The sequence below is a fragment of the Ciona robusta genome, unplaced genomic scaffold (genome assembly GCF_009617815.1).
Source record: "Ciona robusta unplaced genomic scaffold, ASM961781v2 AP042744.1".
Taxonomy (NCBI): domain Eukaryota; kingdom Metazoa; phylum Chordata; class Ascidiacea; order Phlebobranchia; family Cionidae; genus Ciona; species Ciona robusta.
This window is the reverse complement of record NW_028323123.1, coordinates 21222-37720: the sequence shown is the minus strand read 5'-3', so window position 1 is coordinate 37720 and position 16499 is coordinate 21222. Positions and strand designations below refer to the sequence as shown.

General features: G+C 35.9%; 2 protein-coding genes across 4 annotated transcripts; both read right to left on the bottom strand.

Annotated features, from left to right (window-relative positions):
• Positions 1 to 998: 998 nt before the first annotated feature.
• Positions 999 to 8602, bottom strand: LOC149723581 (uncharacterized). Of its 2 annotated transcripts, XM_089893508.1 has the most exons (3): positions 6639 to 8602; positions 5931 to 6005; positions 999 to 5845 (listed from the first exon to the last, which is right to left on the bottom strand). In XM_089893508.1, exons 1-3 carry the CDS (start codon positions 7326 to 7328, stop codon positions 5717 to 5719), a joined length of 894 nt encoding a protein of 297 aa, XP_089749634.1. In that variant the 5' UTR covers positions 7329 to 8602; the 3' UTR covers positions 999 to 5716. The 2 variants fall into 2 exon arrangements, with proteins under 2 accessions (XP_089749634.1, XP_089749633.1); XM_089893507.1 differs by having other exon boundaries at positions 5931 to 8602.
• A 6039-nt stretch (positions 8603 to 14641) lies between these two features.
• Positions 14642 to 15599, bottom strand: LOC149723580 (uncharacterized). 2 transcript variants are annotated; one of them, XM_089893529.1, is made up of 5 exons: positions 15476 to 15599; positions 15284 to 15407; positions 14970 to 15084; positions 14845 to 14906; positions 14642 to 14782 (listed from the first exon to the last, which is right to left on the bottom strand). In XM_089893529.1, the coding sequence occupies exons 1-5, from the start codon at positions 15529 to 15531 to the stop codon at positions 14693 to 14695; spliced, it is 447 nt and encodes a 148-aa protein (XP_089749655.1). In that variant the 5' UTR covers positions 15532 to 15599; the 3' UTR covers positions 14642 to 14692. The 2 variants fall into 2 exon arrangements, with proteins under 2 accessions (XP_089749655.1, XP_089749654.1); XM_089893528.1 differs by having other exon boundaries at positions 14845 to 15084.
• Positions 15600 to 16499: the final 900 nt, after the last annotated feature.

The following is a 16499-nucleotide window of genomic DNA, read 5'->3' as shown; positions in this document are numbered from 1 at the left end:
CACGGCAATGTTTGTTGTTCGATTGATTTCTTTACCTGATAATTACGAAAACCCGACAAACATAAAACATTATATCGCAACTAGGGATGTGCCGAGCCGAGCCCGAACTCAAAAGCTCGTGCCCGAGCGTCTCCTTTTTTGACGCTCAGCGCTCGGCTGAAATCTGGGCCGAGCGCCGAGCCTTATGCTATAATGTTGCACGCGAGAGCGAAAAATATTAAAAATGAAAAAAGTGAAGCTACTAAGAGATAACGAGACTGGTCAGCGTAGCTTTCTCTTTAATTATTTTTCGTTCGTTGTGAATTTGCTCTCTCGCAAGTAACGAAACGCAACGTCAGCGAATTTGCCCGTATCGAATTACAGCAGGTGTCGAATTACACGAGCGCCCAATGTTTTCGTATCACATTTTAAATAAAAAGCCAAAAACTCTTAAACTTTTTTATAATGAAATAATATAAATTGCTGCAACCATGGTTTTGCAACCACAGGGTTTTGCAACCCCTAAGCCACCTTTACCGCAGACACGCACGCAGCCAGAAAGTGCTAAGACGCACACACACGTGTTGCATTCAATATAACATTCCTTCGCTTGGAATTAGAACAATTTTTCATTCAATTGTTACGTCACGTGTCCTATCGCAACGTAACTATTAATTATGACGTTTTATAATATAACAATCGGGAGGAATGTGCCCACTGCCCAAGTTGGGCAGCCCAACCAACCACGAGATCAAAACATCGTGTATCAGCGTCACATTTTTACACTCTGCGCCGGCGTATGAAATAAAGGAAGACGCATGCGGTAGCATACATTCCACACGTAACAAACGAAGCAATCGTTGTGAATTTATTCTCGTGAAAAATGACGTAATGAAACTCTGGTTCTCGTGCGGCGCCATCAAACGATGGTTTTTGGCTTCTGTCCAAGCCTGACCGGGACGATACTTTGTAATATCATATTACAATTTATGTTGGTTCCCATTTACTGATAGCGTCGCTCCTCGCTCTTATATTTGCACCAATTAAAATTCACATAATCGCGATTTACCTGCATTAAACTAATCATCAGAAACAAAAATTATACACAAACTACAGATCGTATGGAAGCGAATAAAACACGATTGTTTTCCAACAATCTCGTTTGTGATGTAACGATCGTAAAGGTTTATTCTGACGTAAATAATCGTTACATTATCCAAGATGAACATGCGTAGAAACTTGTCAGTTGCGCCACTGGCTGTAACAGTTATAAATAATTTTTTAATTAAATATTTTTTGTATGAATTTTACATTTTGCAACAGTAGGAATTATGAAAAGCGAGATGCGTCTTTAACCGCAAACCAAGTGTTCTGTATTATTTTGATTAGCGGCGCTTTTCGGCTGAATAGGAACGCATTCTCGTACGCCTTTCTCCTTGATGACGTCATAAGTGCTCGGGCTCGTGCCGAGCTTTTCGTTGAAGCTCGGCGCTCGGCGAACCCGAGCTTTTTCAACTTCAGCACATCCCTAATCGCAACTTGAACAACCGTTTCTATCGCACAAGCGCCCACACTAGACTGTGCCTAGCTTTAGTCTATATGCTTTATAACAGGATTTGGTAGCTTAGGTAACAGACGTGTGTAAAATATATTACGTTCTCACGTAAATCGTTCACGTAACCCTTTTGGCCTTATAATGACCTTTTTAATTGTTATTGCCTCCCCGTCAATATAATCAAGTGGGCGCCTATGAGTCTTGATCGCATACATAAAAAGGGAAATTTTCAACCTGTTTTCAAGCTCCTGCTGGCTAAATAATCAAGGGGACAATCGTTATTATGACGCAAATAATCATCGTGTGAATTGCTATTATGTCGTAACTCGTAACCAATTGCCAGGTCAAACAATCGCTATTATGATGCAATGAATCCAAGTGTGAATCCTTACTATTTCGTAATAAACATGCCGCTTGGCTGAGGAAAACATCCTAAATATACAGCAGTGCTACTTCTGGAACATATCTAGGCTATTTATTACCACATATTACATTTATTTTACACACAGCTGTGAGAAAGGTCGTGTTACCAATTCTCGCCGAAAAAAAAAAGGTATGCGCCGCACGTAAGGACATAATGACGTCATAGTCAACGCGCAGGTGCGTTAGGGAATTGGTGCGTCTGACTTCATTTGCTATTATATACGACTACTATATGTATTATATACCTCACTTTTAGCTTTTATCACCTGTAATTTTTGCAATTTCGCGTCTGCAATATAAAAATATTTAAAAAAAAAAAAATTTTTTTTTGCGTCTTTTTCTACATCTTTGGCAATAAACTGCAGACTACTGAGCCACGGCGCCAGTCAAAATATTTGGAACTAATGCAAATAGATATATACATTAACAGTGGTGTATAATATTTTTAATGCTTAATCGCAAACGTTTAAAAACAAAGTAACCGGTATTTAAACATCTGTTGACTAAATTAATCATGTGTGAATTGCCATTATGACGCAAATTGTTAACTTGTAAATTTCTATTATGTCGTAATCAATTGCCAGGTTTAAACAATCGCTATTATGATGCAATGAATCTTCATGTAAATCCCTACTATATCGTAATAAGCATTCTGCTTAGTTGAGGAAAACATCGTATATAAATATAAAGCCGTGTTGGAAACGATTAAGGCAGTTTATTTTCGCGATATTCCGTTCTGGAGAGATGTCTTCGTTTCACATACTTGTGCGGGCTCGTCAAAATGCGCATTCGATATAGCTATTATGACATCACTTGCCGGGTAACGCCGGACTTACTCGCCGCTGGGTAATTTTAATTTCATCCCATCCATAGAAAAAACTCTGTGTGTTGGTTTTACATGGGACTATACAAAGAACACGAAACACTTTTTCCGCTAGGAGGCGATGACAAATTGGTTTCTCTATTCTATGGGAAGCAGTTAGTTCCACGGTTTATACACATAAGACATAAGCCTCTAACCCCTAACCTCTAACCCCTTACCCGTAACCCGTGCTAATCAAACAAAAACAACTTGAAAAAAGTATTTCACTGTGCAGGACTCGAACCCGGTAAAATGAAACAAAGAGAGTATACGACCGCACGCAAACCGTTACACCGCAGACTCGACGACAATAAGCAGAACGAAAGAGCGTACATAACCGACCAAATGTGAGAAAGATGTTTTTACTAGTGTTTTATGTATTTAGAAAGGTATTTTTATTATTTAATCAATTTGTTTCACACTTATTAACACTTTGTAGTGTTTTTTTGTGCGGTTTCCCATATTTTTTAATTTAAATAATTGCCGACACCTAGCGGAAAAAGTGTTCCGTCTTCTTCGTATAGTCCAAAAACTCTTCATTTACTACTTCAAAAAGAGCATTAAAGTGCACATTTTGTTTGTGATCACGTCATTTTGTTTGACCCATACTTGTGATTTTATTGTTTCTGCAACTACGCATTAGCACAATGTGAAAGTTAAACTACAAAATGGCAACGGGAACATTTAAGATGGGCACAAATTCAAGCAATGTGCAGGTCGCACATTTAAAAAGCACATTTTTTCTGACATTCTGCTTACAATTCTCACAACCTTGTCTCAAGATTAAGGGTGATATGAACAGTAAGTTTCTGTTTGATCCTAGATTAGCTACGCGAAAAACTAAAGTTGTATGCAAAAAGTATAATCAGTGATTCTCAGCTAATCTATATTTATCTTTTCCTTTAACAGAATAGTAATCAATATAGACAGTATAACTAGTATGAAAAGAGTAGCAGCAAATTGGAGTAAGCGATTATCGTTGCTATGGCTACAAGGAAGTTTGATCTACGATCTACAATCAAACTTCATTATACTTACTACTACCCTAGAGCTATCCATCAGCCATGCAGGATTGTAAAAGTTGTAAATCCGGACGGTGATCCTTTAATTTTATTGAAAATCCGGACGTAATATGTTTTACGTGCGTCTGTCACCCAAGCTACCAAATCTTGTTATAAAGCATATTACTGACTATCACCACGACACCACAGTCTAGTGCGGGCGCCTGTGCGATAGAAACCGTTGTTAAGCTGCGATCTAATGTTTTATGTTCGTCACGTGTTCGTAATAATCAGCTAACGAAGTCGCTCGAGTAACAAACATTGCCGTGCTGCAATTTGACATTTTGCGATTGTTACGTCACACGTCTTATTGCAACATAACTATTAACTATGACGTTTCATTACGTAACAATCGGAAGGAATGCCCACTGCCCAACGAACCACGAGATCAAAACAACGTGTATGAGCATCACATTTTTACGCTCTGCGCGGGCGTAGGAAATAAAGAAAGACGCATGCGGTAGCATACATTCTACACCTAACAAACGAAGCAATCGTTGTGAATTTATTCTCGTGACAAGTGACGTAATGAAACTCTGGTTCTCGTGCGGTACCAACGAACGATGTTTTTTGGCTTCTGTCCAAGCTCGACTGGGAAGATACTTTGTAATATCATTGTAGGAGCTAGGGTTTAGCTCGAACGCGGCTGCAGTTTTAGTGGTATAAGAAATAAGCGACTGATGTCTATAACTTAATTAATGCTCTCCACTTGATGAATATATACAGATGTATTGACGATAACGCAAATCATAAACGATAGCCAGATTCCAACAATAACCAAAAATAACAGCCACAGCAACCAGATAGAGCCAGAGAGATCCACAGAGAGAGACAGCCAGAGAGAGAGATTAAAAAACAGTTATGTTCAGTCGCTAACAAAAAGAACATTGTTAAAAGCTGAACACATAATAACTAAATCTTAAACAGTAACGCTAAATTGCGATGATAACAGAACCATGCAAGAACCTATACTGAAACGCAGACTAGAGAGACGGCGTTCGCATAACGAAGACAGGAGAAAGGCAATAAATAAGCCAGTCAGACGGTGGCGCTAGACAGTCAGTAAAATAGTAATTGTTGGAGTTAACATTCCGGCCCCAAAATAACGGAGTTTACAAACGTAGTTATTTTCAAAACTAACGACAACGATTACTACAAATGTCTACGGTGGATGGCATAATAGATCAAATCAGCTGGGTAAGTATGCAGCGAAAATAAGCAAAGAATCAAAATGTGTAAGGTTAAAAACATACGTACAAAATTGAAAATGCAAAAATAAACTCAACTAACTTAACATTAACGAGAATACTTATAAACTATATACAGGAAAATGCGTATCTCACAAATTTGTATAGCCATTGGGATTGTGTCCCTATGGACGGGAATTAACAACGTTCCCATAAGAAGCGACGCGGGAGATGCTGGCATGGGGTCTCCCGCTCATCGCTCAACTTGCGTCTGAATGGCCGCAACCATCGAGCGGAACGACTATAGTTGCGATTCCTTTTATCGGTCACCGACCTCGTAGCAAAGGCGTTAGCCATATCTTTCTTTCTTAAGCCTGAAAACACATCGGCCAAAATGTTCTCCTCCTTTCTTAAACAACAAGAAATGCCATAAACTTTATGTTGATATACTCCCATCGGCCTTTGTCTGCGATGTTGTACGAGAATTCTCTTATCTTTTGTCGGTATTTTACTTCAACCTTAGGGTCGCGCACAATTCCTCCCCTAATTAAGTCTTTGGGCTCTTTCTTGGCCATATTGTGGTGAGATTACACAGTTTCAAGTTTGTTTTCAGTGGTAACACGTTTCCGCTATCTTTATTTACTTTAGCTTATCTCGATTCTTTATTTTTGATCGACAGCGTTGGTTGATCGTCCGTAGCCATGATGTTTGTCTCACTCACGTTATAGGATCCGCAATCACGCAAATGATCTGACCGATCATGTGAAGTAACATGTAACTGTACAATAATTGATATGAGCCTTTGGTTCTGTATGGTTGCCACCGTATATGCTTTTCTTTAGCGTGCAGCCAAGTCTACTTACTCCTTCAGTGGCAACGTTGTGATCTGATCCACATAATGATTCCTGTGACTTCGGTATTGGTAAACTCGTAGAGGCCTGTCGAAAATGTAACAGAGTATGATGGGACATATTGCAAACTTGACAATGTAGATTACTCGGGCAAAATCCTGCATAATGCCCTGATGATAGACAACGGAAACATAGCCGTTTCTCCCGCGCAATGTCAAATCTTTCCCTTGAAGAGTGTGCGCAAAAGTGTTTACAATTATATATAAAATGTGAACCGTTGCAGAGTGTACACATAGCACGAAAATCGTTACAATGTTTACCAGTGGGTGAGCGTACTTCTGATGTTGTGTTGCTATTCAACTTTACAATTGGCCTATTTTCATTTCCACGACTTGAGCGTGATTCGCTTGGTTGCGGACACGCAGCGCATTCTGCTGCTATTCGACCGAATGGCGTGTTTATTGTCTTTGCAGCGCGATCCACGTGATCCATCATTTCTACAAATCCTATTAATGGTCTGTTCCTCAGGAACTGTGGACTGTGTAGTATATCATAATGAACGCTACTCGGTAGGCGTTTAAATATTCCTTCCAACAAATACGAATTTTCCAAATCGCTTTGGTAGCACCACGAGCTTAATGTATTATAGCAGTTGTTCATGTCCGACCATAAATTAAACAAAGCCTTGGAATCATTTTCAGCAACACGTGGACCACTTACCAATGCGTTGAGATGAGCCTTGACGATTTGATGTCGCTGTCCAAACTGGTCATACAAAATTGAAATGGCCTTTTCTAAACCCTTCTCAGCTGGCTTGATTATCACACACGATTTTATAGCTTCATAGGCCTCGCCAAAGCAAAGACTTCTTAAATAGTTCAACTTCGTGCTTGCGTCATTAACCCGGTTTCCAATGTTATCGTTAAACTCCGACATAAACGCGTTAAACTCGAGCACCTCTCCTCCAAACTTTGGAAGCTCGCGAGACGGTAGAGGCCCTCTCTCCAATGAATTAGCCATCATAATCAGGGCTCGAGATAGATCCGGTTGATTACTAGAACTGTGCGACTTTGTCGGCGATCCGATACTGCTCGGAGCGATATTTTTCTGCAACCCCTGAACATGGTGTAACTTTGATTTGATCATGTTCTCTTCTTCTTCTAGTAGCTTTCTCGTACGATTAATTTCAGCCTTACGGCGCTCAAGGACAGACAGATCGAATGCGTCATCATTCGATTTTTCACTTTTTTCTTTGTAAACGGGCCCAACTGGTTGGGAAAGATTCGGACGCGAAGTGAGTTGATTCTCATCAAAGATTTCTTCGAGCTCCTTACTCCAAATTGATTCTTGGTTTACAGAAACATTCTCATTTTCACATCCAAGGTCTATCAACGGATACGACTGGTTCATCCCGCTGACGTATAACTCACAGAGCCAATAACTGTTTTTTAATAATGTAGGAGCTAGGGTTTAGCTCGAACGCGGCTGCAGTTTTAGCCGTATAAGAAATAAGCGACTGATGTCTATAACTTAATTAATGCTCTCCACTTGATGAATATATACAGATGTATTGACGATAACGCAAATCATAAACGATAGCCAGATTCCAACAATAACCAAAAATAACAGCCACAGCAACCAGATAGAGCCAAAGAGATCCACAGAGAGAGACAGCCAGAGAGAGAGATTAAAAAACAGTTATGTTCAGTCGCTAACAAATAGAACATTGTTAAAAGCTGAACACATAATAACTAAATTTTAAACAGTAACGCTAAATTGCGATGCTAACAGAACCATGCAAGAACCTATACTGAAACGCAGACTAGAGAGACGGCGTTCGCATAACGAAGACAGGAGAAAGGCAATAAATAAGCCAGTCAGACGGTGACGCTAGACAGTCAGTAAAATAGTAATTGTTGGAGTTAACAATCATATTACAATTTGCGTTGGTTCCAATTTACTGATAGCGTCGCTCCTCGCTCTTATATTTGCACCAATTAAAATTCACATAAACGCAATTTACCTGCATTTATTAAAGTTTAAACTACTCTTGGTTGCTTGCTTAAAATTATATCGGGAATAAAACAATTATATGAAATATAGAAACACATAAACCACAATTGTTTTCTAAAATTTTAATAGTTTATCAAAGGTATTATGACGTAATCATCGTTACATTTTTAATCCACGATGAACGTGCGTAAAACTTTTCATTTGTTTCTACCGATTTAGATACGTCGTTTTAATAAATGTAATGTCATTTTAAATTCACACATAATGGTTCCATGTGACATGATTTGTGACAAAATTAGTATAGTAGGTGTTAGGAAAATGCATTTTTTTAATGTTTACACGAACCGTTTCGTCATTTTAGCTATTCGCCGTGTTCTCGCAATGTAACCTATGCGATTAAAACAGAGCGCACGTTTATGTCGTCAATAATTACGGAACAAAGAAACCAAAGAGTATATTGTCGGCCGAACATAAGAAAGTTGATTTTAATATAAATAGGGTTTATATCTACTAAAAAAAAACGGACGTTTTTCGACGATCCGGACGGTGACATTATCACTGAAAAAGGGGTATTTTTACAATCCTGCAGCCATGCAATAAATATTTAAATGATTTACTATTAGAATTGGTGTTATACAAAAAACGTAGATGTTATACACTGTTAAGAATATATATACCTTAAATTTGGAGCTGCTTCTTGGTCGTTCTCCATTTTTCCTGTTTGGATGAGCATTGTCCAGACTGCAGAGTATGGCAGGTGCACGCGCGATTTTTTTACAGACTTTCGGTTATGCACGCCACAATTTGTCCTACGCACGCCAATTAATTAAACAAAGAAAAAAATACGTATTAAATTAAGTAAGATTTCCTAACGTGGCTTGAAAATGTACATGCTTTGCACTCAGATTTTTAATGATAGCACGCGCGAACGCGAAAAATAACCGTCTTGCACACCAAGGTGATCCTAGAATACAGATATTCTAGCGGCCATTTTCGATACCTTCTACTGGTGCCACCAACCTAACATTTGGACACTGTACTAACTAGACCCCAGCGGTACCGATTCTAAAATGAAAAATTTAAAATTCGAAAAAATATTAATTATGATTATTAATATTCGTCATAAAAACATATTTATAGAATTTTCTCCCGATCCAGCTTCGAATATGTTATAGCGCTAAGTGATACCTAAAATATGAAACATTATTTTCTTTAAAAAAGTGCGGGGATAGATGTTAAATATAAAAAAGTATGATCATAACTTGAATCATATAAATATTATATTTTCGATTTTTTTTGCGAAAATATAACTTACGCATACATCTATGTAGGTCACTAGCATGTTATCCCCATCGAAAAAAAACCTAATTTCAACTTTTTTTTATAACTGAATATTAATATTCGTCATAAAAACATATTTATAGAATTTTCTCCCGATCCAGCTTCGAATATGTTATAGCGCTACGTAATACCTAAAAAATGAAACATCATTTTCTTCAAAAAAATGCGGGGAAGGGTTCAGAATACAAACAAGTATGAGGGTCATAACCCGAATCATACAAGTATTAAATTTTAAAATATTTCGGCGAAAATATAACTTACGCATACATCTATGTAGGTCACTAGCATGTTATCCCCATCGAAAAAAAAATTAATTTCAACTTTTTTTTATAACTGAATATTAATATTCGTCATAAAAACATATTTATAGAATTTTCTCCCGATCCAGCTTCGAATATGTTATAGCGCTACGTAATACCTAAAAAATGAAACATCATTTTCTTCAAAAAAATGCGGGGAAGGGTTCAGAATACAAACAAGTATGAGGGTCATAACCCGAATCATACAAGTATTAAATTTTAAAATATTTCGGCGAAAATATAACCACTAGCATGTTATCCCCATTGAAAAAATAATTAATTTATTTTTTTTTTTTTAATTTGAATATTAATATTCGTCATAAAAGTATATTTATGGAATTTTCTCCCGATCCAGCTTTGAATATGTTATCCTGTCCGTACTTACGTACCTGGAAATATATCAAGAATTTTAATTTATTTGTTTCAATTAATACAAAAGATTGTTTGTTCTTAAAGCCTCTAAGATTAATTGATAGGCTCGATCGAATTGTCGCAGACAATAATGAATGTCTAAAGGAAAGGAAGATAAACCTGTTTGTTATAGAAACGCCTGAAGTAGAGGTGCAAGGTCGTTTTCGCCCATTTTATGATAATCTTTGCACCCCCGTTATTTAATTTGCGAATGTGTTCATCTTTGGCATTTATAGAGTTTTAACGTTGTTGGCAAGGTCCACCAGAGAGGAGTTTTGTGCAGTTATAATCTAAACACTTTACTCTTCTACTATTCTGCAAACTGATACGATGCAGAATTAATAGAAGAGTAAAAAGTGAGGAATAGTGACCAAACATTTAGTGATCTCCTCGTTGTCTGTTCGTTGATCATCGTCGGATTCCTGTAGAATATAACTGAAAACACATAGTTATCATAGGTAGTAAACAAATTAGTCAGAGCAATTGATACAAAACCATTTAACGCCGATACTTTTAGCCTCACTAGGTATATCAATACTCTTATATTTACTGTTATAATTTTGTTATAAAAACATTTATGTGGATTAATATGTACTATTTTTGCGTTCGTGCAAATAAAATATACAAACACGAAATTCGAGTAATTAATACTCTCCACAATATTTAACATCCATCTTCGCACTTTTTTTGAAGAAAACGATATTTCATTTTTTAGGTATTTCGTGGCGCTATAACATATTCAAAGCTGGATCGGGAGAAAATTCCATAAATATATTTTTATGACGAATATTAATAATCAAATTTAAAAAAAAAATTAAATTAATTATTTTTTCGATGGGGATAACATGCTAGTGATCTACATAGATGTATGCGTAAGTTTAATTTTCGCCGAAATATTTTAAAATTTAATACTTGTATGATTCGGGTTATGACCCTCATACTTGTTTGTATTCTGAACCCTTCCCCGCACTTTTTGTAAGAAAATGATGTTTCATTTTTTAGGTATTACGTAGCGCTATAACATATTCGAAGCTGGATCGGGAGAAAATTCTATAAATATATTTTTATGACGAATATTAATAATCAAATTTAAAAAAAAAATAAATTAATTATTTTTTCGATAGGGATAACATGCTAGTGACCTACATAGATGTATGCGTAAGTTATATTTTCGCAAAAAAAAACGAAAATATAATATTTATATGATTCAAGTTATGATCATACTTTTTTATATTTAACATCTATCCCCGCACTTTTTAAAAAAAATAATGTTTCATATTTTAGGTATTACTTAGCGCTATAACATATTCGAAGCTGGATCGGGAGAAAATTCTATAAATATGTTTTTATGACGAATATTAATATTCATAATTAATATTTTTTCGAATTTTAAATTTTTCATTTTAGAATCGGTACCGCTGGGGTCTAGTTAGTACAGTGTCCAAATTTTAGGTTGGTGGCACCAGTAGAAGGTATCGAAAATGGCCGCTAGAATATCTGTATTCTAGGATCACCTTGGTGTCTTGCACGCGCGAGATCTCGTCAGGAACTGCCATACTTTGCAGACTGGAGCATTGTTAAACTCGACACAACTTATGGGTGGCTTGTGCTAGTGAAGAATCCTCCCCGCACCTTATTTGCTAACCACTAACCTAACTATTAACACCTATAACCCTTAACCTCTAACCCCTACAAAAGCTACAACCACTAACCCGCTAACTATCAAACCCTAACCACCAACCTCTAACACTTTCCACCGACCACCAGCCTACTCTGCCATGTAACCAAGGATTCTTCACAAGTGCCTAGATTGTATTAATAAAACAGCCTCTCTTATGAGTCCCTTCAAAATGTGCGGGTTGCGCGTGGTTGCGGATATTTTCTTAAATATGGGTCAAAATTAAAAAGGGTTGCATTTATAGTATTTACATGGTCTATACAAAGAAGTAGACACACTTTTTCCGCTAGGAGGCGATAACAAATACGTTTTTCTATTCCATTGGGAGCAGTTGTAGCTTAACGGTTTATACACATACGATTTAAACCTGTAACCCACCGCAACCTCCTAACCCTGACCCCCAACCCCCTAACCCCTAACTCGTATTAATCAAACAAAAAAAAAAAACTTTTATAACAAAATTTAAAAAAGTATTTCACTGTACGGGACTTAAAACCCGGCAAAAATGAAACAAAGAGAGTAAACAACCGCGCGCAAACCGTTACACCATAGACAACTTATAATAGACCGCAAGGTTTAAAGAAAAATATTCCTACTTTTTCGTATAGTCCCATGTATAGTGTTTGTCTTGGTTATTAATACCATTTTCACGGTGCCTCAAAATTAATTCTACCTCCAAGCTCCAATATTTACGAACCATGGCTGGCGCCCTCTATAGCAACAGGGGTCGGAAGCTAAAGTGGCCATGTCTCCTGGCCACCCTCTACCAACATGGACATGGCCAGCTTCCAACATGGACATGGCCAGCTACCAACATGGACATGGCTAGCTACCAACATGGACATGGCCAGCTACCAACATGGACATGGCCAGCTACCAACATGGACATGGCCAACTACCAACGTGGACATGGCCAGCTACCAACATGGACATGGCCAACTACCAACATGGACATGGCCATCTACCAACTTGGACATGGTCATCTACCAACATGGACATGGCCATCTACCAACCTGATAAGGCTGGCCATCCACCAAAATGGCACGGGGGCCCGACTACCAAACTGGCGAGGAACCAAATTGCAAACTTGGAACCAAATAGTTCTCAGAGATAGGCTATGCCAATCATAGAGATACTAATATATAACACTATATATGCTATATAAGTATCTCTATGATGTCAATATAGTGAAGTAGGCTATATGCAAATGTTAAGTGAGTAGTAAAAAGAACAATGAGGTATTTTTTATATCAGTGTAGTTAAAGACGGGAATAGTTATTTATTTATATTTATTTTGTTGTTTTTTAGTTCGTTGGATCAGTGTACAAACCGAAATCATACCAAAACAAGATAAACACTTCAAACCCCCAATGGTTTGTGGTGTGTTTTAAAGTTAGCATACATTTAAGAATTTGGGTTAAATACTTTACATGTTGTACCAGGACCCTCTGACAAGACTTTGATAGAATGTAGTATATTGTGATTTAGTCTTTTTTTTATAGAATGTAGTATAATGTGAGTTAGCCTTCAAGAATGCAGTATAAAGTGAGTTAGTTTCAATTATGGGCGCCATGGAGGGGCAGGGTAGACAAGTCTACCTTAAAGTTTTCTGCACTGCAATAATCTGTAAACATTGGCATTATTTTGTTTTAAAAGAATGGATGCAAGTGAAGAATCTTCCCCCAACCTTATTTGCTAACCACTAACCGCTATAAGCACTAACTACTAACCCGTATAACCACTAACTCCCTATCCATCAACACCTAACCCCCTAACTTAGGGGTTAGTGGTTAGCAAATAAGGTGGGGGAGATTCTTTACTAGCACCAAAGAATGCATGTCTAAATATCCCTGCCTTTCTACTTTCTAAAAAGTTTGGCGGGAATGGTTTTTAATGTCATTTGTCAAAAATGATTTTTTTTTGTCAAAAATGTCAAAAAGCTGTTCTTTTTATTATAGGAACATTGTTTACAAAAAGTTGATTGGCAACTGATTTGTTTATTACAGTTTAAATAGGCTATAAGTTCTGAAGGATATATTTAAATTTTTAGATCTCATTTTATATTCTATTCGCTTCTAAGCATATTATGTTGCTATGATCAACTTAACTTACACGTTCTGGATATGTAACTACGCTGCAATAAAATAAAACAACACAATATTGTTTACATTTTTTAAGTTCATTGATCATTGTAAATAGCAGGCAGTGCATGAAATTCATCATTTAAATCATATTCAATAAAATATTGCGGAAAATCACAGATGAATTGTGACAACGTTCTGGAAATAATGGATTGTTTCTCATCATTTAAACTGCAAAAAAATGTAGAATGTGAGCTAAACAAACCAGAATATCTACTGTGGTAAATTGGTCTATTTCATACTAACACTACAGAACGATTTACAAATTTGCCAATTGGGAAAAAGTTTTTATACCTCAATAGTACACTTGTTTCAGGACTATGGTTGGCTGAATCGACTTGAAGTTTTGCAAACCAGGTATTAAAGTCTTTTTCGGTTTCACATTTAATGCCAGTTTGGCTTGTTTTCTCAAGAGCGTCTATGATTTTTTCCTTTTCTGAACTTAATTTTATTGCAATTTGAAATTTGTCTTCAAACTCTGAAAGAAAATATTCATAAACATCTTATATTAATAATAACTATATTTGTCCCTTCGATTGCAGCAGTGAAGATTAAAAAATATTTAAAACAAAAAGACAAGATATAAGGGCAAAACAACAGTTGTTAAAACACGCTTATAAGGTTAAAAACATATTTACATTTAATTGGAAGAACAAAAGCATGGTTGTTACACCTGGATAAATCTCTAAATAGCCGATTTTTTTAGTTATGGTTGAAACAGCTGTATATATACATTCGTTGTAAGATGTTTATGAATAGCATCAGTGTATAACTTGCATATATGCTTTCATTTGATTTTTATGTGCTCAAACGATTACCTTTATTTGATAAATGATTCAGCTGTTGACTTTTTATTTCATATTCTGTATGACATATGCAAACAGGACATTTTCATTCTTCTATTTTGACATGTTCGAAAGATTTTTTCGGAACATTAATGCACTTCCGGTGATACCACCGGAAACATATGTCACATCCAATCTAAAATATAATTTATTAACATTTAAATATAATGAAATCTGAAGAAAAATATGTTAACTCACCCAAGGTGATTGAGTTACTTCCTGTGAGCTACCACACACACTGCACAGGGTTTTCAGGTCATCTAATGAAACATACACCCCAAAATAAATTTTTATTAGATTTATAACAATATTAACTCTTTTACCTGAGTTTTGTAAAATTTTTACAGCAATACTGTATCTTAAATTTATTATTTTTTTGTTGTCGAAATGTATCCTCTTTCTTATTTTCTTCTTATTGCTTAACAAAGCTTCGGCAATCTGTACAATCAAAACAAAGGAAAGCAGTAAATAATATATTTCAATAGCCAACATAGTCAACACTGGTAAAACAAACAAAAAAATACTCTGTAAGATGTCTGTAAAAAACAAACAAACAAATTAAAAATTCATATTATATTCTGCCAAAAGTTGTACTAAGCACAATTTAATAAACAAAAATATGGTTTAATTTATTTACCTTCACCACAAATATCCCACAGCTAGAAGAGTCTGTTTGTTTTGGATGGGTTAATTTGCCCTGTGTCCATTTTGTGCTTAAAAGCTGATCGTCAAATTTGTTGTTGCGAATTTTGAGGTAATTTCTGTTTAAGGCAAAAGAAATTTTATAAATGCTAAGGTTAATCAGCAGTAACCATATCTATTTATTCACCTGAATTTTGCGATTACATCAGTGATGCAGTTTTGAAAGGGTTCCACTAAAAACATTGTTTTTGTTGGCAAATGAATGTACTGCAAGGAATATAAAATCACATTTACAAACTGATGTAATAATAACTGAAAATTATTGTTTTTATAAAAAATTGTTTTGGAATAGTTTACATGGAATAGTTTAAGTGTAATATCATGGAACGACAAAGCCGCTGCAGAACAAGTGTTGCTGTTTTTTAACTAAAAACGACTTGCGACATCAGAAACCGTTTTTTGCTAAACCTTGGATATTTTCTTTATAATTAGCATACACAACTAGCTTTATGAGACTAAATTAAACTGTGCAAAACATATCTAAGTTTCTTTATAACCCTCTGAAACTAGTTTTATCGTTCTTGGTCTCAAACTGAAAAGTTTCATCGGCTTTATTATATATGATTTAGCAGTCATTTAAATTAGCACCTTGCAATTTTGCTTTTTTTACCTGTAAAAAAAAGTTTTTTTTAATAAACAACAAATGAAAGTCCGTAAAAAAAATCCCACCCGACAAAGTGTCTTATATTCCCCTACCCTACAAAATCTCCTGTCATAACGCTAAATTTTCTGCTGTGTTATGCCCCATATAATATTATAGTATAATGGGGAAAGATGGGACACTTAAGCACATATTGCCAAACATTTTCAAAATCAAAATAGATGACGTTTTTTTGGTAATACCAGGAATTAGTACTATCATTCCTTTATTAATTGACAACAATTTAATAAAACATAATAATACACACGAGGAGTTATTCAGCGAGCCGCACAACAAGTTAAATTTTAAAAATTCGAAAACACACAGGATAAGATGGGACAGTTTAAAATCATTGTTAAATTTAATTATTAAGTGCATTTATAAATAGGAATATACGTAAATAACATGAAATAATACTGCATGCTTTGAAAATTAAGTCTAACTCTAAACATTCCTTTTCTTGCCCTACTGCTATAGTTTTTAACACGTTACCTGTACAATATATTATTGC